Below are 23,127 nucleotides of genomic sequence, written 5' to 3'. Positions count from 1 at the left end.
TTAACTTTCCTTCACCACGGTGCTTTGTATTGAATATTCTCAATACCAACAACTTGGATGACAGAAAAGGGGAGGGAAGAAAAGGATTTTTAAAGACTGAGGAAGAGGTGCCTGGGTGGCTCAGTTGATTAAGTGTCCATCTTCAGCTCAGCTCATGATCTCATGGTTCACAAGTTTGAGCCCCCTGTAGGGCTCTGTGCTGACAGTTCAGGGCCTCGAGCCTGCTTCAGATTCTATGTCTCCCTCTCTCTCTGCCCCACCCCAGCTTGTACTCTCTCTCTCTCAAAAAATAAACATTAAAAAAATTTTAAGACTGAGGAAGAAACAATTATACAATCAGGTATAAGCAAGTATGTTAGGAAAGGGACTGGTTCCCAAATCAATCCAGTTAATAGTTTCCCATCCTACCACAATAAAATAGACAGTCTCATTTTCAAAGAAATTAAGTTTTATTTGAAAGGAGACTACTTTTCCTCACACATATCTTCTAAGGATTCATACTATACAATAATAGCCCGCTTAACCATTGTTCGAATACCAAAATTTCTAACAGCAAAGTATATAATTGCTCTAAGTAATAAATAAGAGTTGTCCTTCACTGATTAAGGGAATACTTAAAACTTCAATAAATTCAACACAAAAATCACACTTTTAAGTTTTAACAGATGTATTTTAAATACAACATGTTTTGTAGGAGTCCACAAGCTTTTCATCTCTAAAAAAACGACGTAATTTTTAGGGTTCATAAATTTCGTTCTTCAAAAGAAATGACAAAGTGTTTTCTTCTATAGCTTCAAACTTTCTACACTTAACTATTTGACTGCTCCATGCCACCCCAGACAAACTTGACATGACTGAACTACTTTGTGTGTTACTGCCTTCCCCAAAAGAAAGTTAAAAAAGGAGTTCAGTGTAAATGCAGGTCTCTAGTACAATGTCTAATACAATATCTAACACAAAGGAAGCTTTTAAAAGATCATTTCTTTCCTCATTTGATTAGTCAGGAGTTAATTTTCTGTAAAAGCAAAGCAAAGGGGAAAAAATCATTTACAAAGCATAACACTGGGGGGTTCCTTTTTTACTTAAGATGTTTTACTCAAACCGACAATAATTACATCTTTAAGAATATACTAAAAGGGGTGGAAAACAGCAATACAATTGACAAAGTGTAGATGGTAAATAAATCAAAGATTTTTTTTTTAAAGGTTCTTTTTAAAGGAGTAAGAAAGATTAGAAGCTTGGGGAAATCCAGAATTAAACAAACCAAACCAAAACCAAACCAAACAAAAAAACCCCAAAAACGAAAAAAACAAAAACAAAAAAGAAAAGAGAGAGAGAAAGACGTCCTCATCTGGAACCACTCTGTTTATCAATAGCGTCCTGAAAGAGAGCAAAAAATAAAAGTCAAAATGACAATTATAGTTTGACTTGCCTAGTATGCATCCAACTATGAATAGTCTCCATATACCCAGATTTTCTAAAATAAACCATTAATTACTAGTGGTTCTTAGTGCCACAAAAGTAAAGGTGTACATACTTGGACTGTAGGAACGAGATCTTGATCGTGATCTGTATCGACTATAGTAAGGAGAAGGTGATCTTCTTCTGTAAGAAATAAAATTTTATTTAGCATACCACATAATCACGGAGGCAGCTGAAAATAAAAATTACCTATCATTCAAATAATGGATCCGAGATGATAACCATTACATTTCGTGTGCCAATTAATACAAGAACAGCAAGCATATGACACAACAAAATATTGACAAATACAGATTACTGACCTCTGTTCTCAATCTTGAGAAAATTATTTCCCCCTTTCTCAAGAAGCCATCATGTAAAATCCATTTCATTTTTTTAAACTTATTTAAAGCACAAGTGGGGGAGGGGCAGACAGACAGAGGGGGAGAGAATCCCAAGCAGGCTCTGCATTGTTAGATGGCGGGGCTTGAACTCACAAACTGTGAGATCATGACCTGAGCCAAAGTCAGATGCTTAACCAACTGAGCCACCCAGGCATGCCCTATAAAATCTATTTTAAATATTTTATTAATACATATGAAACATAAAAGTGCCAAATACTACTACTATCATCTAATTTAGAACAGAAATTACAAATTAAAACATTACCTGTACCGGTAATCATAGTCTTCATATCTGTCATACCCACGATCATATCCTCTATCATAGTATGAATCTCGACGCCTGCCACCTCCTCCACCTCCACCACCACCTCCGCCACCACCACCGCCACTACTACAGAAAAATGTAAAAATTTTACATCAGTGTGATTTTCCAGTATCATTTAATAACAACTGGTGCTTAAATAAAATGGAGGAAGGAGGGAAAAGAAGGTAGGAAAAAAGATAACCCTTTTCATGTCCATTAACTCCACATCTCACTTTGCTGACTCCCATGGTATTATTCGGTTTTGGCTTCCTATTCATTACACAAATAACCAGGAATGATTTCCCAGAACTCTCCAAATTATAAACTGCTCTTTTATACTACCTAAACCAGCAGGACCTTGTCTTTTCGACAAGGCGAAATGAAGCACTGTGCTAGGAAACAGCACCAAAATGCCTAAGATGTGAGTCCTTAAGACTAACTCAAATGCAATTAATAAACATCACGAATTCAAAACCAACCCTGAATAGCAAACACACTTAACTACTTTACACTAAGGGGCATCACTACAACAATTTTGAGGTCTTGTTTATAAGTCTTTGGCAGTGAATTTAAACTCTAAGCACTATCTCCTGTTGTTTTCTCAACTCCTAATCACAGGAACATTATTTTCAGTTTAGTTTTCTGTAGGCTCGCCCTGCCAAACCCTACATGTTCCTAAGTAAGATTTCAAAATAACTGAAAGTAATTCCTTCTTTCATTCTTAAGAAATACCATCTTTGGCTATATTATACTAAAAAAAAAAAAAAAAATTATAAAAGCCTGTTTATTTTCTGCACAATGTGAAAACAAGCCTAAAAAAATATGTATCACTACCAATAAAACCCTTCCCTATTCACAAGGCTTCCAAAGTCACATAATAGAAAGAGAATAAATACTTAAAAGCATACACTATTTTTCTCATCTTTAATAATTTTTCTATTTGTATCGCACCAAGCAAAGAGCCAGGAACAACTCTGACGGCTTTAATTTGTCCTCCTCCTCAAATAGATATTAGAATATATACAAATTGAACTTTCTATTCTAATTATAGAAAAAAGTATTATATTCTGATTAATAAAAAATTTGCATGCATTTCTGGTAAATTTCTAGCTCTTACAGCTTAGCTTAGAAACCTTGAAATCTAAAAAAAAAAAAAAAAAAGAAAACTCGAAATCTTACTGAGTTGGTCGGCCCATGTAGATGCCAGGTGTAGGGGTGTGTGCTCTCTTGGTAATAGAATAATCCACACGAATTCTTCGACCATCCAGCTCCATCCCATTTGCCCTTTCCATTGCCTTTAACAGAGAATAGGCATACAAAGTCATGCATAATTCACTAAGAAGAAACTACTGAAACTGCAACAAATTTGGCACATTTTCCATTTGAAATTAAATTAAAATTCTCTAAACACTTTTTTCCTAAACAACAGGGGCCAAAAGATTTTACATTATTAATCCTTGCTCTATGCATGTCAACAGTATTGAGTTTTCTAATGCACACAGAGACACTTAAACCTGCCTCTGATGAAAGACTGGGAGCAGCGATGGAGAAGGAACCACACAACTTGGGAAGCCTGCATAACTCTGAGGCTGCAGTTACTAGAATCAGTGTAGGCAACTCAGAAATTGCCATTCAGCAGACCAAAAACTATTCCTTAGGTAACACACCGCCACCTAGTGAACTCCAAATATAAAAGAACTTTTAAACAGGTCAACAAATGCTCCTGTCTATATACCTGCAGTCACATTACCAGTGTTAACTCTGCCATTTGGCACGAATACCAATGAATGTGGCAATAATCCAAGCACCTTACACATTTGCAAGTTCTTTGGAAGTGACAGTAAAGTTGCCAATTTCATTTTATTTTATAAAGGAAACAAACCTGGCGGGGCAGTTGTGGGAGGAATCAAGAGCTAGGACAAATACATTTCATATTAAAAAAAAAAACCTTAATTATGGTATTGTTTTACACTTCACAACCTTCACTTCAAGTCAGGTATCTTAGTATTTTTATTTAAAAAGTTTACTAATTTTTTTTTTTTTTTTTTTTGAGAGAAACAGCGTGTGCAAGACACAGAGAGGAGTGAGAGAATTCCAAGCAAGCTCCACACTCAGTGCAGAGCCTGAGGCTGGGATGAACCAAGAGATCACGACCTGAGCAGCAGATATCAGAGTCGGCTGCTTAACCGAGTGAGCCACCCAGGAACTCCCTCCTACTATTTTTTTAAGTTTATACCTTTATCCCTTAATTGATATCAGAAGTAAATCACAAATATGTGACCAAAAAAGTAATATTTGACAGATCAAAACATTAGGGAATGCTAATTACAATGTCTGACTTACAACATGGAGCCTTATATTGTTATGTTAGAATTATCTGAGGTTTTTCAACCCTTGCACTATTGACATTTTGGGACTGCTAATTCTATGTTGTGAGTGGCTATCCTGTGCATTGTAAGATGTTAGTATTCTTGGCCTCTATCTACTAGATGCCACTAGCATCTATTATTTTTGAAAGATATGCTAACTTTTTTTTTTAATGTTTTTTATTTATTTCTGAGAGAGAGAGACAGCGTGAGCAGGGGAAGGTCAGAGAGAGAGTGGGAGACACAGAATCCGAAGTAGGCTCCAGGCTCTAAGCTAGCCGCCAGCACAGAGTCTGACATGAGGCTCGAACCCATGAGCCGCGAGATCATAACCTAAGCCGAAGTCAGACACTTAACCGACTGAGCCACCCAGGTGCCCCATGATATGCTAACTTTTGACTGTTTATGTCACAATCAAACATCGTTGATACATAGAGCAATGACCCACATTCAACTACTATCACATGTAAAATAGTAACTGGATAACTACTATTGGTAGAATAGTACCAATGTGGGGCTCAAAACTCACAACCTTGAGATCAAGAGTCACATGCTCTACCAAGTGAACAGCCAGGTACCTGACATTTTATGAAGGTTTGATAGTAACAAAAAAAACAAAAAAAGGTTTGATAAAAACTCAATAATGGGCTTCAAATTCCTTAACGTGGAATTTTCTAATCCAATCACTATGAACTCTAGTATAGAGAAAGCAAGCCTACTGCTCCTTTTATATTCCACTATCAAATACATTAGAATAGTACAATTTCAGGAGTACCTAGGTGGCTCAGTTGGTTAAGCATATCACTCTTGGTTTCAGCTCAGGTCATGATCTTGTGATTTTGTGAATTCAAGCCCAACATAAGGCTCTGTGCTGGCAGCACAAAGCCTGCTTGGGATTCTCTCTCTCCCCCTCTGCCTGTCCCCCACTTTCGCTGTGTCTATCTTGCAAAATAAAAATAAATAGATTAAACCTAAATATTATATACTTTCTTTTTAACTTTTTAGAAAAGATTTTAAGTAACCTCTACACCCAGAGTGGGCCTGAATTCACAACCACAAGATCAAGAGTTGCACTCTCCACCAACCAAGCTTACCAGGCACCCCCAAATATAATTTCTAGAACGTCAGTTCAATCGTCTTCTTGGGAGTATAAGATTTAGTCAAAGAAGAACATTTATATGTTCTACTTTTCCCATCAACTCAAACACATACATCTCACTTTCCAAGGCCAGTTTTCAATCAGGATATGCGTATCTCAGAAAATAGTCGCTGGAAAGTGAAGATGGTAATTTCCAAATTCTAACACTGAGCAAGGAATGAAAGAGAACATGTGATGGAACTGGGAGACTATCAGTCACTTTTAACAATAACTTGACATTATAATTATGTACCTCAGAAAAACTTCAAATTGACAAATAATTATAAAATTACCTCTTTTGAGTCATCTATTCTTTCAAAATAAACAAAAGCAAATCCTCGTGATCGTCCAGTTCGCTGATCATAAACCACATTGACACCACTCAATGGTCCATATCGAGAAAATACTTCACGAAGATCTCTCTCTGTTGTGTACAAACTGAGGCCAAACACTCCAAGGCAAGTGTTCGGATCTGGATTTGCCTGTTGAATATTTAAGATGTGATTTAATTTCAAGCTCCAAATTGAAGTAAAAGTTAAAACACAGAAACGCTTTGCCTAGAACACCTCATCTAATACACAAAGATTATACTATTTCAAGTTACTTGGAAAGAAGGATTTCCCAGACAAATCATATTTTACAGTTTACAGTACACTCAGGCCTTTTTTGGAGTATATATCCAGTTGTATTCTGAATAAAAACATCCCTACTTTCTAGCCCCACAATTTTCAGAATGTAACCAAAGAATCCACCCTAGTTTAAATAAAGCCTTATTTGTGGTTTATTCAAATGTTTTATATCTTACAGATTTGTACTTAGTATTTCCTCTTTAAGTGCTAATTAGACTTTCTTCCATTTTCATTCTTATTAATAAGGATATTCTTTCAATTTTCCCCACAGTCTAGATTTGAAAAATATATGTACAGATTTCAAAGCATTATTATTAAATAAGAGCAGACTCCATAACGCTTTAATTATTCAGTATCACATAGGGGAAAAATGCAGCACCAAAGCAAGGAAAGTTTGAGAGGCAAGTAGCCTAGTTGAAACCCGGGCTCTGCCAGTTAGCCAAAATCCAAACATCAATGTCACATATCCAAGACTCAACTTGCTTATCTATTACATGTATTGAAAACGTCTGCAGAGTGCTCAATATGTAAATGTTATATTATTACTACTACATGTATTCCCTGACAGCTTCCCTCAGCCCCCCCATCAAAACTTTTTTATCTCAATATTCTCATTTTATGGTTTTCATTTTAATTCTTAGAACATATATTTTCTTCCCAAATTTCAACTTCTCACTCAAAAGTCAAAAAAAGAAAAGTAATAAAAAATTGTTTTTAAATGTTTATTTTGAGAGACAGATTCCTAAGCAGGCCCCGCGATGTCAGCACAGAGGCCGACTTGGAGCTCAAACCCATGAACCATAAGACCACAGTCTGAGCTGAAAACAACAGTTGGACATTTAACCAACTGAGCCACCCAGGTACCAAGAAAATATACTTAAATGAACACAGATAATATTCATAAGCTTAAGGAGGTTTCTGGAGTATCACTTTACTTTTTATTTCCTTAAGTAATCTCTACACACAATGAGGGGCTGGAACTCATAACCCTAAGATCAAGAGTTGCATGTTCCATTGACTGAATCAACCAGGTGCCCCTGGAGTACCACTTTTAAATAATGGTCTAGTCTCATGAAAGCAAACTATTATGCTATAACTAAACACCTAAGACAAAATAAGTTTTCATTAATTTTTAAAAACTACATACCCTGCTGCCTGTATGTCTTCTCCGGTTAGACATTGGAGAGTGACTTCGGCTTCTTCGACGCCGGTATTCAGGTGTATATGACCTACTTCGAGATCGTCTCCTATGAGAGTGAGAATGGGATCTTGATCGAGTGTAACGTCTATGAGAATGCCTCCGTGACCTCGACCTTTGAGAGAAATACATTTAAGTGAAAATACTGAAGCAAGATGGGTAATGCCAAGGATTTATACTTCTACCCCAGCTCCTTTTTCCTTTCTGAGGCAAGTATATTCTTCTTGTTCTCTTAATCATACAATCATCTTGTTCACAGTCTATCCCCTCTAGGCTCACTCTTTTCACTCTACCTCACAAGCATGTTACAGCTCTACCCTCTTTAAAAAAACACAAAACAAGCAATAAGGAAATCCTGCAATATTCTGACACATGAATGACCCCTGAGGACATTATGCTAAGTCAAACAAGCCAGCCACAAAAGACAAATACTATGATTCCACTCACACAAGGTTCTTAGAGAAGTCAAAACCATACAGCCAGAAAGTAAAATGATGGGAGGAGGGGAAAACAAGAGGCCACTGCTTACCGGGTATAGAGTGTTTTTTTAGTTTTATAAGATGAAGAGTTCTGGGACAGATGGTAGTGATGGTTGCACAATGGTAACGTATTTAATACCACTCAACAGCATACTTAAACATGGTTAAGACTATAAATTTTAAAAAATTGTTTTTAATATTTGTTTTTGAGAGAGAAAGAGAAAGAGAGAGCAAGTGAGTGTGAGCAAGGAAAGGACATAGAGAGGGAGACAGAGAATCGGAAGCAAGCTAAAGGCTCTGACCTGTCAGCACAGAGCCCAAGGCAGGGCTTAAAACCATGAACTGCAAGATCATGACCTGAGCCAAAGTCAGACACTCAACTGAATGAACCATCTAGGTGCCCAAGCCTGTAAATTTTGTTATGTGTATCTTACCATAACAAAGACAAATCACCAACTGCCATTACCACCACAGTAAAATCCTTTGTTACCATCTTCTCAATATAGTTCTACATTCCCTTCGTTGTTACGTGTCACTTCCTTTCCAATCTTTCTTTAGCATACTGCAATCCAGCATCTCCTAAATTAATTCAACAACCTAAACGCCCACATAAGTCTTCATTTCTTCAAGCTTTCTACAGCATCGCATTCATCTTTCCCCTCTGCTGATTCCCTAATTCATCTCCTGCCTCTATTTCCAGTCACTCTGATTCTTTCCTTGCCTCTCAACGTTAACAATTTCTTATTTGCTATTCATATGACCCATCTTTAATAAACACCCAGACCAGGAGCAATCACAGTCTTAAAAAATAACCTGTTTAAGGCATTCAATAAATGTTATACATGCAAAGGGCTAGAAAGTCTAAAAGAGAGCACATGGGTGGAGAATAAAACTAACTAGGGAAGATTATTCAAAACAAAGAAGGCTAATAGTGAAGCTGGGAGATAAATTTTACTAGGGAGACAGAGGAAAAATGTTCTAGGAATAGCAAGAGCAAAAGTTTCTTGGCATGACCTGGAGATGTGGTTCCTAGCACATTTAAGATGAGATCTCCCAGTTTTTTTTAGCTCTAATTTATACTCTCAATTTAAAACAGAAGTGTCTGACTTCGGCTCAGGTTATGATCTCTCAGTTTGTGGGTTCAAGCCCCGCATAGGCTCTGGTGACAGCTCAGAGCCTGAAGACTGCTTTGGATTCTGTGTCTCCCTCTCTCTTTGCTCCTCCCTTATTTATGCTGTCTCTTAAAAATAAACCAACGTAAAAAAAAATTAAAAATGGTTATTTTTGGGGGGGGGGAACGCAGAGAGAGTGAGAATCCAAAGCGGGCTCTGTGCTGACAACAGAGAGCCTGATATAGGGGTAGAACCAATTAACCTTGAGATATGACCTAAGCCTAAGTCAGACACTTAATCAGCTGAACCACCCAGGCACCCCTCAACTGTTGTATTTAAATAGTAATGATAAATGAGACATAAATTAAAAATCCTTCAGGACTGCCTAACTTTTCTCTGAAATCAGACAGTGGTAAGTATTACGAAAAAAAAATTAAGAGCAACGCAATAAGGTGTGCATGCTCTTTAATATTCACAGGTAGCACACAGGCAGAGAATAAATTAAGTGATTGAATATCTGAGGGAAAAGAATTCTAGGCCGAGAACAAGTGCGAAGGTCCTAAGATAAAAATATGCTCATTTCGGGGCGCCTGGGTGGCTTAGTCGGTTAAGTGTCCGACTTTCACTTAGGTCATGATTTTGCGGTTCGTGGGTTCGAGCCCTGCGTCGGGTCTGTGCTGACTGCCAGCTCAGAGCCTGGAGCCTATTTCAGAGTCTGTATCTCCCTCTCTCTCTGACCCTCCCCTGCTCACGCTGTCTCTCTCTCTCTCTCTCCTAGAAATAAATAAAAATTAAAAAAAAAAAGTCTATAAAAAAAATGCTCATTTCTGTTTGCACACCCAAATTCTACACAATGCTATTCTGCACACAATTTAATTACAGTGGTTAGTAAATCAAGTTAGATCATGGATATGATAGAAAAGACATAGCTGTGGCCTCAAGGAAAGTACAGCTTTTTGGGGCGCCTGGGTGGCTCAATCGGGTTAGGTGTCCAACTTCACTCAGGTCATGATCTTGCAGTTCGTGAGTTCAGCCCTGCATCGGGCTCTGTGCTGATAGTTCAGAGCCTGGAGCCTGCTTCAGATTCTGTGTCTCCCCCTCTCTCTGACCCTCCCCTGCTCAGGTTGTCTCTGTCTCTCAAAAAGGAATAATGGTTAAAAAAAGAAAAAAAACAAAAGGAAAGAAAAGAAAGTAATTATGCCTCCAATCAAGAAATTATAGGGGCGCCTGGGTGGCTCAGTCAGTTAAGCATCACCATCTGACTCTGTTTTGGCTCAGGTCATGATCTTATAGTTTTGTGAGTTTAAGCCCCCCCCCCCCCCCCAGGGTTCTGCACTGACAGAGTAGAGCCTCCTTGGGATTCTCTCTGCCATTCCCCCACTCACGTTATCTCCATTTCTATTAACTAAATAAACCTAAAAAAAAGAAAAAAAGAAATCATAATAGCTTAATGAATTAATCATCCTGGTTGTTTATAAACTTTCTTTCACCCACCCCCATACACCTAGGACATCTGATACAGTAAACTTTTGCAATGGTTCACTGGAGTTTTTGTTAATGGAGACAGTGGTGATAGGGGCTCTGAATCACCCAGAGAGTCCCCCACTCCTTGCCTCAATTACATCTCACCAGAGTTCCAACCTGAACCTACTGAGTCACAATCTTCAGGTAAAGGATGTAGCTAGAATATGAATCTTGGAACAGCTTATCAAAACATTCTGATAACCAGTACAACATAGGCACATCAACCTTCTCTGCTCTAAATTACATGCCAAGTCTCCAATGGAGAAAATTGCCTTCTGGCTGTACAAATACTGAAATATAATAAAAAACCAATTCTTAGATACCAAATACATTTAAATCAACAAATATTTAATCTATATTAACAGCCAGCATCTGATGGGTTAGTTGGGCCAAGAGATGACTCCTCCTTATATAAATCTTTATCTAGAACACTCATTTTTAAAAAATGTTTTATTTATTTTTGGGAGAGTGCACATGCATGAGTGGGGAAGGGAGGGAGAGAGAATCCCAAGCAGGCTTCTCACTAAGTGCAGAGTCCAACAGGAGCTAGATTCCATGACCATGAGATCATGAACTGATGCAAGACCAAGAGTGACACTTAACTTAACCACCCAGGCACCCTTAGAACATTCCTTTCTAAACTCCGCAATTTGAGGAAAAACTACTTCATGTTTTTGGCGACATTTCTTTGGTCTAATTTCTAATTTTTATTTTTTTAATGTTTTAGTCTTTATGAGAAAGAGACAGAATGTGATCAGAGGAGGGGCAGAGAGACAGACAGAGAATCCAAAACAGGCTCCAGGCTCTGAGCTGTCAGCAACAGAAAGCGCCGCAGGGCTCAAACTCGGGAATGGCGAGATCGTGACCTGGGCCAAAGTTGGACGCTTAACCGACTGAGCCATCCAGGCGCCCCAGTCTAACTTCTATACAAAATGCAGCAAAAACAAAGGATTTGGTGAAAACCACTTTACTCTGGAAAATCCAAGGAAAGCAATTTAAGTACTATTTTAAGCACACTTACCTGGATTTTGATCTTGATCGAGAATGGGATTCAGAGTGTTTGGAAACCCTTGATGGACTACGAGATCCTGACCTGCTCTCCGATTTTACACGAGCAGGAGTTCCCGTTGGAGATTTTGACTGAGAGCGAGACTCCTAACAAAGAAGACAGTATTACAAATGGCACTGGTCACGTAGATGCCTAACACCTAACATTTAAGTACCGTAATTATTTATATTGATTGCTCCTGAAAAACAAATGGTTAGGCAACACCCTCCAGAAAAAATTTCAGCTCATTAATAACCCATTGTTAATACTGCTAACTGTCCTCAATAATTCCCTACTTGAACCAGATCACCAATTCTCTATTAACTAAGTAATCATGCAAATTCATCTACAACTTGATCATACAGACACTGGAACATAAACCATACATTTACTTAACCTAGGACCCATTCATTCTTCCAGATTCTTTTAATTCTACTTCACTCTTGCTTTCTACTTCTCTTCATTCTTCATTGAGTTTTTCATTTTTCATACTTCGTGTATTCTTCCCCAATTCAAACAATTCAAAATAGCCTTAAAAAAATATTCAAGTGCTTCTATCTGACCAATCTTCTGTTCAATTTTTTCCCCCATTCAATTTTAATTTTCTGATCTTTAATACTTTTCATTAGCCTTCTTTTATCTTGATTTATCTTCCACATTCTTGGAAAAAACTCTTCAATTTCTTCACGAACATTAACCTTAATGGAAAAAGAACATTTAGTATATTTAAGCACGTGGGGATTATAAAACTCTGCTGGAGTTCAGAATGTTATCTACCAAATGGAAAAGCCAGCAGGTAAAGTGCAAATAACTAGTTTATTAAAAAACAATTTTATAATCTTTAAAATTGTTCAAAAGTCTAGTTTCTAACAATTAAAGAAAATTTACTGTATTTTCTAAATGTTTTTTTACCATACTGTTCACCCTCCTCCCCTTTCATGTTTCATCCTAGTTCCTAAGATGTGAACAATCTCCATTATAAATACGTAATCCAAGCATAAATCTAACATTAACTGTAATTCCCCCCACCTGTGTCTTAAATTTTTATTAATTTATAACTTGAGGAGTCTTCGTTATCTTAAAATAAGCTTTCACTAAGCCATGCTAAGATACCAAGATACAGTTAAAGCAAAGCATTCTGGGCTGAAATTTGCACACACCTACCTAAACTCACATATTAGAGAACACATGCTGATGTTCAAAGTAAAAAAAATAAATTAGCAAAATTACTAACATCTTTTCCCAATTATGCGTGACCACTATCTTTGCACACTCCAACTTAATCAGAAACATATGTTCTGAAATAAAGCATAAAGAAAACTTAAGAGAAAAAGAGGACACGAAATTCTTAAAATGTCCCCTTGGGCTTATAAATAACTAATAGATATAATTTTGCAACTGTGCCATTTTAATATTCTGTATTATCACGAAGTATCATAATGTACAAAAAGTCATAAAATTAGTATCATGGTGTTTATTTTTTTCATTCCCTTTTTGCATTTTATGCAGTTACACATACATATACTCCCTTCAGTAACTGTATCTTGTGTCAGAAAACTGACTGGCTTCTGAAAAAGTTGGATATAAATCAAAACTTTCCAAATCAAATGATTTAAAACTGATTAAGAGACTGTTTCTTAATCTGACAGAAATATGAGCACTTACGACCATAGTAGGATGGACAGTCTGGTTTCTCTGTCCATTTAATCCTTGCTTATCAGTGTAAATAATTACCCCAACTTCATACCAATTTTCATTTATGCCATGAGACTACCATGCAACTTCCTTAAAACTTTCCCTTTGAGTTTAATGCCAAAAGAGTTATTTATTAAGAAGTGTACAAATGCTTTCAGGCCTATTTATTTTTTCAGATGCAAACAAAACTGAAACATATAGCTACCTTCTTCAATATCAACCTTTCCCATTTAGCTACCTAAATCTTTCACCACATGTCTATACTCTCCAAATTCCTGGACAGATGCCTGGAGCAGGCATAGCAATTTAGAGTTTTTCATTCACTGAAACTATAAAAGCAGCATATTCTGTACTTTAAAAAAAAGTATGGGTAATTTGCTTGTAATTGAACCATTTCACAGGCTGGTTCATTAAGCTAAGAAGAGTATCCTCTCCTCTCTCTCGGCTTTCCCTTCTATTAACACAGATCCTATGGTGTAACATTCATTTATGCTGCTGAACAGCAGTAGATGGAACAGTATCTATGATTATGACCATAGTTCATGTTTACATACACATCAGAATGCTCTATGCTCTCCAACACTGTAAAATGTTTAATTTACATCTGTAGAAACCAGTCTTAAATTAAAACCTAAGTTTATTCTTAAATGCTTATGTGAAGCTTTCCAGTAAATGGTAAAAATATTATGGTTCAAATATGTGTATGTTTGATTTTCAAGTCTTCTCTCACAAATAAATATAACAGTTGAAATTATTCAACAGTGCTGAAAATCGACATTTCTTGGAAATTAATGTAAACAAACTAACTTAGTAACATCTTAAAATTTAAAGTTTCAATCTCAGTTCTGGCACAGAGCTCAATGGAAGAAACAAAGTTTCCTTTTGGTTTGCTATAACATTAAGATACCACAGTATTTTTTCAAAAGACATTAGGATATTTTAAAAGAAGTCCTGCTGGGGCACTTGGGTGGCTGAGTTGGTTAAGCGTCTGACTTCGGCTCAGGTCATGATCTCACAGCTAGGGAGTTCAAGCTGTGTTGACAGCTCAGAGCCTGGAGCCTGCTTCAGATTCTGTGTCTCCCTATCTGTCCCTCCCTTACTTGCAATCTGTCTTTCAAAAATAAACAAACATTAAAAAAAAATAAAAGAAGTCTTACTTTTTAATTATCTTCGGATTCACAAACACCTAATACGTCTTTTGTTGCCTATCCTTCTGTTTTTGTACCAGGAAAACTTAAATCTGCATAAATTTCTTCATGGAATCATTCAAGGTTAAGAAACAGTCCTCTTACCTCCCTTGCACACCTAGTTACAAAGTTGTCACTATCATTTTAACTTATGAAAACAATTTAGATACAATCTAAAAATGTAAATCAGTAACTGTCAGTTAACTTAACCTGAAGAATAAACTACTAATTCTTCAGAATTTTTACTGTAATACCAAAAAAAAAAAAAATGGCCCCTCATTCTAAGAACTAATATAGTTAATAGTCCTCACAAAGAAAAAGTCATATTAATTAATATCTACCATTTTTAAGTAACTTATTTCTCAAAAGCCGGTACAAAGTACCATTTTCACTAAAGTATGCACTATAGAAACCAACTTACAACCTTTGTGGACAAATGCTAGATTATACTTTCCTACCTTTGAGATTTATCTTTATTACAAAATGATAACTTTTTTCCCAGAGAAATACATAAAACTTCAGAATTTGGAAACTGAATTGAAATTGCAAACAGAAAAATAAAATACTGAGAAGGGCTGTTATCTGTCCTGTTTCACTTGATTATACTTAATCTACTCTTAGAGCTGCCCAGTCAAGAAATTCTGCAAACTCCTCAGTAACCTGCATCGTGATCCAACAACCAATTAAAAAAAAAAAAAAAATGGACAGAATGACTCAACCAAATTATATCCAAATTTTTAATAGCAATCTTAAACAGGCTTCCAGTCTACCTTACCTACTATAAACCAGAAGCCAGGCAGAAAGTTCTCATAGTACAACCTGCTTAAACGGTGTTTGTTCTTTCAACTATACTTTATTATCAAGGTACCTCTGGTGGCAGCTGAAGGACATAGCCAAAAATAAAAACCAGAGAGCTAACCACAAATACCAGGAATGTACCATGATATATCCAATTCAAGCAATCTGTGTTAAAAAAGCTGCAATTTACACACTGCAAACAACTATAAACAACCATGTACTATTCTTCTAATCAAGAAAAAAGGTTATTAAACATATACACATTGTTGCAGAATGTGAACAATTCCTAAGGTAAGCAATAATTGCAGTCTTTTAATACTAGTATCAAATAATAGATGGAAGAAAAAAATTCCAACAACATAGATGTTTAGTACTTGAAAGTTCACTAAAATGAACACATCACAATATAAATGCTAAGCTGCAACCAATTCTAATATTATGGCAGTACAAATTCCATACCAATAGTGCCAAGTTTATACATATTTGAGTTCATGTAACAGTATAAACTTTAAAAACAAGGTCTCTCAAAATATTTTCCCACTACTTTATGTAATTGGAAATTTATGTCCATAAAAATACACTAGTGCATTTAGGTAAATTTATTGGAAACCTGTGTTTATCCAATTCTTTAATTTCAGTCTACATAAATAGCTGTTCTGCCTCCTTCCTCTTGAGTATGATAGTCTCTTAAGCTTATAAAATAAATACTTTCATTGTCTTAACCCATAACTGCTGTCAGAGTAATTCCTTAAAAAAAAAACAAAAACCCACTTGTATGCTGCATTCTAAGTGAGGAGAAAGCGGTCTTTCCATCCATAAAGGCTCACAGGTCACAGAAATTCTAACACTTTGTCTTTACATTCTCTAACGTTTGTAATAATTTTGGAGATGCTTAAAGAAATTATTTAGGAGCTACCACTTATGCATAAATAACGAAATTTAAACCAGTCACAACCATGGAATTACCTGAAACATTTATAATCTTTTTTTTTTTAAACAAATTTTAACTGGTCAATAAACTTAGTTATATTAAATTTTAAATAATGGCTAAAAACAAACTGTTTAGTAAGAACTTGCTATAGAATTTTCTACTTAGGTTCTCTTCTTCTTGTATCATTTATGAATCTTGAGTAAACTACAGAAGAAAAAAACTTTTTTTCTACCTCAGATTGGTCAGGCCTAGTCACTCATAATTCAAAATTTCATTTTGGTGAAAATAATCAGACAATAAGGATTATATACAACCACATACTGGCAATAACCTAAAGGAAGGAGTGGGAACCACATTTCCTTCATTATTCTCCTCTAAACTTTTTTTTCCTCTAAATATTTAAATCCCTTCACATTCTTTCAGATCTCTAGATTTTTTTAATCCTCATTTTAGAAATGGCACAAATCATTAAGCATCTATGACAAATCTGTGCACTGTCGGTACAATTAGTTCATTGCTCCCTTTAGAAATCCCACCTTCGGGGTGCCTGGGTGGCTCAGGCCATGATCCCCCAGTTTGTAGGTTCAAGCCCCGCATCAGGTTCTGTGCTGACAGCTCAGAGCCTGGAGCCTGCCTTGGATTCTGTGTTTCCCTCTCTTTCTGCTCTTCCCCCACTGATGCTCCGTTTCTCTACCTCAAAAATAAACATTAAAAAAGAAAGAAAGAAATCCCATCTTCTACCTATATTGAGCAAATCAGTACCCTTCAAAGAATCTCAAATATTAAAATCTGAGCATTAAAATGTTTTAAGTTTGGCAATTCTTTGCTTAAAAATTGAGAGGAAGTAAAGAAGCATGAAAATTGGACGAAAGCACTTAACTTTAATAAATTAAACCTAAAACAAGACTGTCAAGTTTAATACTGTAACTGCTATCTATGGGAAAGAAAGTCTTACCCTTTTGTAACAAGTTGATGTGATGATATACATGAAATTAAAGTGCTTAAGAAACAGTATTTTTTTTGAACTAAGTATTTTTAAGAGCTAAGGCTGACATTCTTATCTGTAAAATAGAGATTTTTTTCATTTTTAAAAGGAAAGGAGAGAGCAAACCTCCCTTGTACTCTCACATTTATTAAAGTTTCATCAACAGAAAATTTTAAGGCCTAGTTTAAGATTATTATTATTATTATTTTTTTTTTTTTTTTAAAGCAGCCAGTCATTGGGGCACCTGGGTGGCTCAGTCGGTTGAGTGTCCGACTCCAGCTCAGGTCATGATCTCACAGTTCATGGGTTCGGGCCCTGCAACGGGCTCTGTGCTGACGGCTACCTCAGAGCCTGGAGCCTGCTTCAGATTCTGTGTCTCCCTCACTCTCTGACCCTCCTTGCTCATGCTGCCTATTTCTCTCTCTCAGAAATAAATAAAACATAAAAAAACACAAAAATTAAAGAAGCTAGTCACCAAGATGAGTTTCAAATAGCTGTCATGGCCCCAATCACTACAAATCAGGAGTCAGAGAAGAAAAAAGCTTCCCCTGTTTTTGCTATTCTTTAGCAAAATGTCTTAACACACACACATTTTAATTTCAAACTGGTAGAGACAAATTTTTATTTTGCTCTTTGCTTCTGTCATCCAAACCATCTCATATATTAAGGGGAACACTAGGAGTCACCTAAAAATATTCTAGCTACTCAAGAAGCTATAACAAACTCTGAAAAGCAGACAAGAATAAGTAGCATCTTTCCTCTTCAACTGTACTACAAAGCGTAGACAACTGTGGAATTTCTAAGATGGACCCTTACATGAAAATCTTTAACCTCTATTAAAAACAATGGGCCACTGAATGAGAAAAAAAAATGGACTTAACATTTTTCTAAGTTTTGTTAAAAATAATTAGGGGTAGAGGGTGAATAAAATAAGTAAAATGAAAGAAAAACTCAATTTCCATTCCTCATAATTTCTATGAAGGAGACTAAACATTTTTTGAGACCTAAATCCTAACTTTAAGCTATGTGAAGCAAACAACTCTTTTTATGAAGATGACATGCAAAGTCATAGCTCAAGTGTCAGCCCCACTCTCAGCTCAGAAAGACATTTCTGTTTAAAATATTTCTGGGGCACCTGGGTGGCTTAGTCGGTTAAGCGTCCGACTTTCGCTTAGGTCATGATCTCGTGGTTCGTGGGTTCGAGCCCCGCGTCGGGCTCTGCGCTGGCTGCCAGCTCAGAGCCTGGAGCCTGTTTCAGTCTGTCACTCCCTCTCTCTCTGAGCCTCCCCTGCTCACGCTGTCTCTCTCTCTCTCTCATAGAAATAAGTAAAAAAATATTTAAAAAAAAATAAAATATTTCTATAGGGGCACCTGGGTGGCTCAGTCAGTTAAGCGTCCAACTTCCGCTCAGGTCACGATCTCATGATTTGTGAATTTGAGCCTCGTGTCAGGCTCTGGGCTGACAGCTCAGAGCCTGGAGCCTGCTTCAGATTCTGTGTCTCCCCCTCAGCCCCTCCACTGTTCATGCTCTCTGTCTCTCAATAATAAACATTAAATATATATATTTCTGTAAACTTAATATACATGTCCCAAGCAAATTGTTTTAAGGAATCTACTACTTATTTTAAAGGCACCGCTATTCTTCTGGACCCCTTGAAAATGTCTCACTCATTCTTTACATCCCACTGCTGTCCTATTTAGTTAAACCAGAGTTTTCGGTTTCCTTCCTTAAATACTTCAAATGTGCCTTGTTGCTCTTCTTGTATCAGTCCCTCTGTTCTTTCCTAAAATTCCTTTCATTATGCCACTCCCAGAATTAAGAATCCATACATGCCTTCTTACTGCATATTGGATTAAGTCCAAATCTCTAAATCTAGAATTCAAAACCCTCCATTATCGGACTGCTTATCTAGTCAAATCTATCATCTCTTACTATGCCAGCAACCTCCTCATTGTCATACCCATACAACCAATCTATTGCTTAACTGTAAGATCCAGTGTTTTACCTATTAGGTAAAGCTTTCCCTTTCCCCTTGACAAAACCACCCAGCTTCATTTTTTGAATTCCTATTAATTCTATCACAGGGAACTTGATTATATACTTACTTTTACACAGATTTGAGCTGTCAGTCATCTCAAATTAGAATCCAAGTTCTTTTTCCCTCAAAAACACCTGACCTTTACTTAAAAGGCAGCAGATGCTCAACAGTTTTACTTTAGGCAGAAGGGAATTTTGATCGGCTTTACTATTAGGGTTACTTATAACAAAATTCAGCTCATTTTCTTTCCTAAAGTTCTTTTACTCCAGTCCTCTACAATGGAAGAAACATTAACGTACAGTGGAAAATTCAGCTCGTGTAAACTGTTTCTCACAAACTCTATTAACGTCTCTGAGATGCTGAAGTACACGTGCTCCTTTTTAAAAAGTAAACCAAGGGGCACCTGGGTGGCTCAGACGGTTGAGTGTCCGACTTCAGCTCAGGTCATGATCAAACGGGTTCGTGGGTTCCAGCCCTGCGTCGGGCTCTGTGCTGACAGCTAGCTCAGAGCCTGGAGCCTGTTTCGGATTCTGTGTCTCCCTCCCTCTCTGGCCCTCCCCTGTTCACGTTGTCTCTCTCTCTTAGAAATAAATAAAACATTAAAAAAAAAAAGTTTAAAAAGTAAATCAAAATATATGCAGCATAATGTATGCAATGAGCAATGGACTGGGACCTGTAAATCTCAGATTCCTGGCTGCATGGTCTTCTAGGCCTGCTTTACTTTCTGAAATGCTAAGAGTACTCTAGCCCTTGCAAAAATATCTTGAGCAATAAATTAGAAAATGTATTAAAAATCGGGGGAGGAGGTGTGGTGTGGTTAAGTTTCTGAAATGCTCTAAAAAAGTTGCCCTCTAATTCTAAATATCTTTCAGTCACATGGGGTTTAACACGTGCTATTTATTCTGTAGGTAAAGCAAATGAAATTTCAATATTGACTTGTCAATGTTTTCTCTAGTTAAAAAATTTGAAGTGTAACTACTTATAAACCTCAAAAACATCATTTGAAAATCCTTTTTTGAGCCTTTCTAAATGGTCGTTACATTTAGATACAAAGATAACAGGACAATCATATTCTTTAAAAACTTTTTTAAACTGCTGGTTTGTGGCTAGCAGTTAAAAGATATCACAATAGTTTAAAAACGAAAAGCACTAGTGAATGTTAAACTGTTGTAAGAAACAATTTTAAAAAAGAAAAAGTACACCCTAAGAAAAGCTTCTGGCATTCTTCTAATTCTATAACCAATAACAAAGACAATTACCCCAACCTACAAAAGAAAAAAAAAAAAAAAGATGTAACAGGTAAGGGTGGGCGAACGCATTATTCAATCTACTGGTTCATTTATACTAAAATACACCTGGTTATCACATGTCAAAAAATGTTTTCTATGACGGTAAATATTGCAAGGGACGGGGAGGAGGAAGAACCCACTTTCCGTTAACATAAAATGTTAATGCCTACATACATTTTAGCTTAAAATTGGATGGGGATCATACATATACAGCTTTGTTAGGTGGGTAAGGTGACAATTACTTAGAACTTGTTCTATTCCTTGATTTGATGACAAATTAAAAAGAACTTACAGGAAAACAGGGTCCCAAATAGTAGGCCTCTTCACTTCCCCACAAACCAAATCAAAACAAACCTTAACAAAAAATACACTTCTGTACTAAAGTCAATGGAAGGAAAGATTAACTGACAGCCACATTTCTTTCCATAGCTACCTAACGTTTTCAAAGCAAGCAGCTTACAATTATCACCACGTATTTTTATTACAGATTTTTTAAAAGTTTTGTTGGGACAATCAATACCCCATACTATAAAATAAGCAGGTCCAACTACCCATTTAGATCTGTGATTCAGGTTTCATTTTTAAAACCCAATCTTACAGGCATTAAAAAATAGTTTTGTTTCTAACCTCTTTAAATCTCTTTCCTCTTAATAAAGAACAAAAGCCTAAATCAACCTTCTGCTTTAACTTTCTGGTTCTAAGTACTTTTATTAAAAAGGCAAAATTCATTCCAGGCAGCACACACCTTAAGTGCTTTTATGCGTTTCCCCTAGTAACTAGAATACCAACACAACAGCAAGAACATGCTGCCTGGGGATTTTCTTTTCACGGTTTAACACTAAACCACTTCCACCAATTGCCACTACCAGGTTAACTTCGGAAGTAGAACTCAAACACTGATTAATGTTCTAGTATATCTAGGCTGAGGATAACGTATCTTTGTGATGTTTATATTCATCGGCCCCAAATAATGAAAATCCCTGAGCCCTCTTTGCTGGGGGACGGGGTGAGGAGAGAAATGGGAGAAGGCCTGTAATTTCCAGGTAACGTTTTGAGTACAGTATAAACTGACTAGCTATTTTCAAAATACTGAGCCACAAAATTTGTTCAGTTATGTAAGATTTTTTTTTTTTACCGTAAAGACCTGTAAAGAAGTGGTTTTTAGATGAAAGATCATAGGAAGGAAAGCATTAGAAGTTGAGATATAGAGAAGAGAGAAAAAAACCCAACATCAAGGAATTTAAAAATCAGGCGTTATAGCATTTCCACATTCATTTTTGAAGTGAAAAGAAAGTAGAAGGGACATTAAGGGAAAAGGGCTCCTTGCGTAGTTTTCCCCTCACAGCTCTCGTCTTAAGAACGCTTAAGGGTCGGTGCGGTCGTTGACTAACCACTTCATTAGGCTCGTCCCACCTTCAACCTCAAGGCTTTCGCCTTTATAGACGCAACGCCGCCGGTTCCAACAGAGACGCGGCCGCTCACTGCAATAGAGAGCCAAGGAGACACAGGCCCCAGCTAGTCCCACGCCAGCTTCTCCCCGCCCGGACAACAGCCCCGCGCAGTTTCGACCCCGAGACCCTCTACGATGCTCGGGGTCGCCAGAAATGCCACCGCAGGAAGCACCTACCACTATCCGGCCGGAGGGGAACTCCCTGCCGTCTCCTCCCGCCCCACCGCGACGGGGACCCACTCCTCGGAACAGAGATAAGGAAGCCTCAGGGGTGGGGAGAAGGGAGCGCGCCAATGCGGGGGGGTGGGGGGAATCGGACCCAGGAGTCCAGGTATCAGTCAGTCTCCAAAAAGGGGGGACGAGGGGTTATCCGTGGTGTTTGGGGAAAGAATGGAACCCAGAAGCCATCTTGGTATGTGAGGAAACAACCGCGATGGCTCCAGAGGCTGCTCCCCGCGGGCCCCCGCAGGACTCCCCGCAACCCCTCCCGACCGCGCTCGTCCCCGTGAAACCCCGAGCATCGGGCCGCCGCCGAAGACGGCTCCCGCGGCTTTGTACTCACTCTGCCCTCGAAGTTGTTCTCCTCTACATCACTCATTTCGGCCAGGCGCTTCCCAGAACTAAATAAGAGACAAGTCTCGGCTTGAGGGCCGATGGCCTAATCAACCGCTGACTGGACCGTGGGGAGGAGGAAAGAGTCGGCAACAACGGCCGCTCCACTCCACTCCCACTTGGTCGCAGGCTCCGGTAAAATGGCGCCGGCCCCGCCAGAAACCCTCTGGCCTTCTAGTGCGCGACGTAAGGGGGCGGGACGTCTCAGTGACGTCATGGCCCCGCCTCCCGTGAGGCGTTGTGGCCCTCCCCGCCTAGCGAGTGGGGAATAGAGTGTATTCCGAGCCTGGCCGCGTTGGAACCGAATCCTTGGTTGAGTAATCTCAACATTTAGGACTCCTTTCTAACGTCAGTTGGTTTGAAGATTTTTAATCGCCAGATGAGCTTTTATTGATCTTGGTCCCTTTAAATATTTTCAAAATGGATTCTGATGGAACAGGAAAAACGGAGCGCATACAGTAATTAACAGGGTTTTATA

General features: G+C 37.7%; 1 protein-coding gene across 1 annotated transcript; it reads right to left on the bottom strand.

Moving 5' to 3' along the window:
• Positions 1–430: 430 nt before the first annotated feature.
• Positions 431–22,806, bottom strand: TRA2A (transformer 2 alpha homolog). The gene is made up of 8 exons (XM_039223050.1): positions 22,600–22,806; positions 11,637–11,770; positions 7,450–7,615; positions 5,967–6,155; positions 3,349–3,464; positions 2,131–2,256; positions 1,538–1,605; positions 431–1,380 (listed from the first exon to the last, which is right to left on the bottom strand). The coding sequence occupies exons 1-8, from the start codon at positions 22,633–22,635 to the stop codon at positions 1,370–1,372; spliced, it is 846 nt and encodes a 281-aa protein (XP_039078981.1). The 5' UTR covers positions 22,636–22,806; the 3' UTR covers positions 431–1,369.
• Between the last annotated feature and the right edge of the window lie 321 nt (positions 22,807–23,127).

Source organism: Hyaena hyaena, unplaced genomic scaffold, assembly GCF_003009895.1.
Source record: "Hyaena hyaena isolate Hyena2069 unplaced genomic scaffold, ASM300989v1 scaffold_1276, whole genome shotgun sequence".
Taxonomy (NCBI): Eukaryota; Metazoa; Chordata; class Mammalia; order Carnivora; family Hyaenidae; genus Hyaena; species Hyaena hyaena.
The sequence above is the reverse complement of the archived record's forward strand: the minus strand, read 5'-3'. Positions and strand labels throughout refer to the sequence as shown.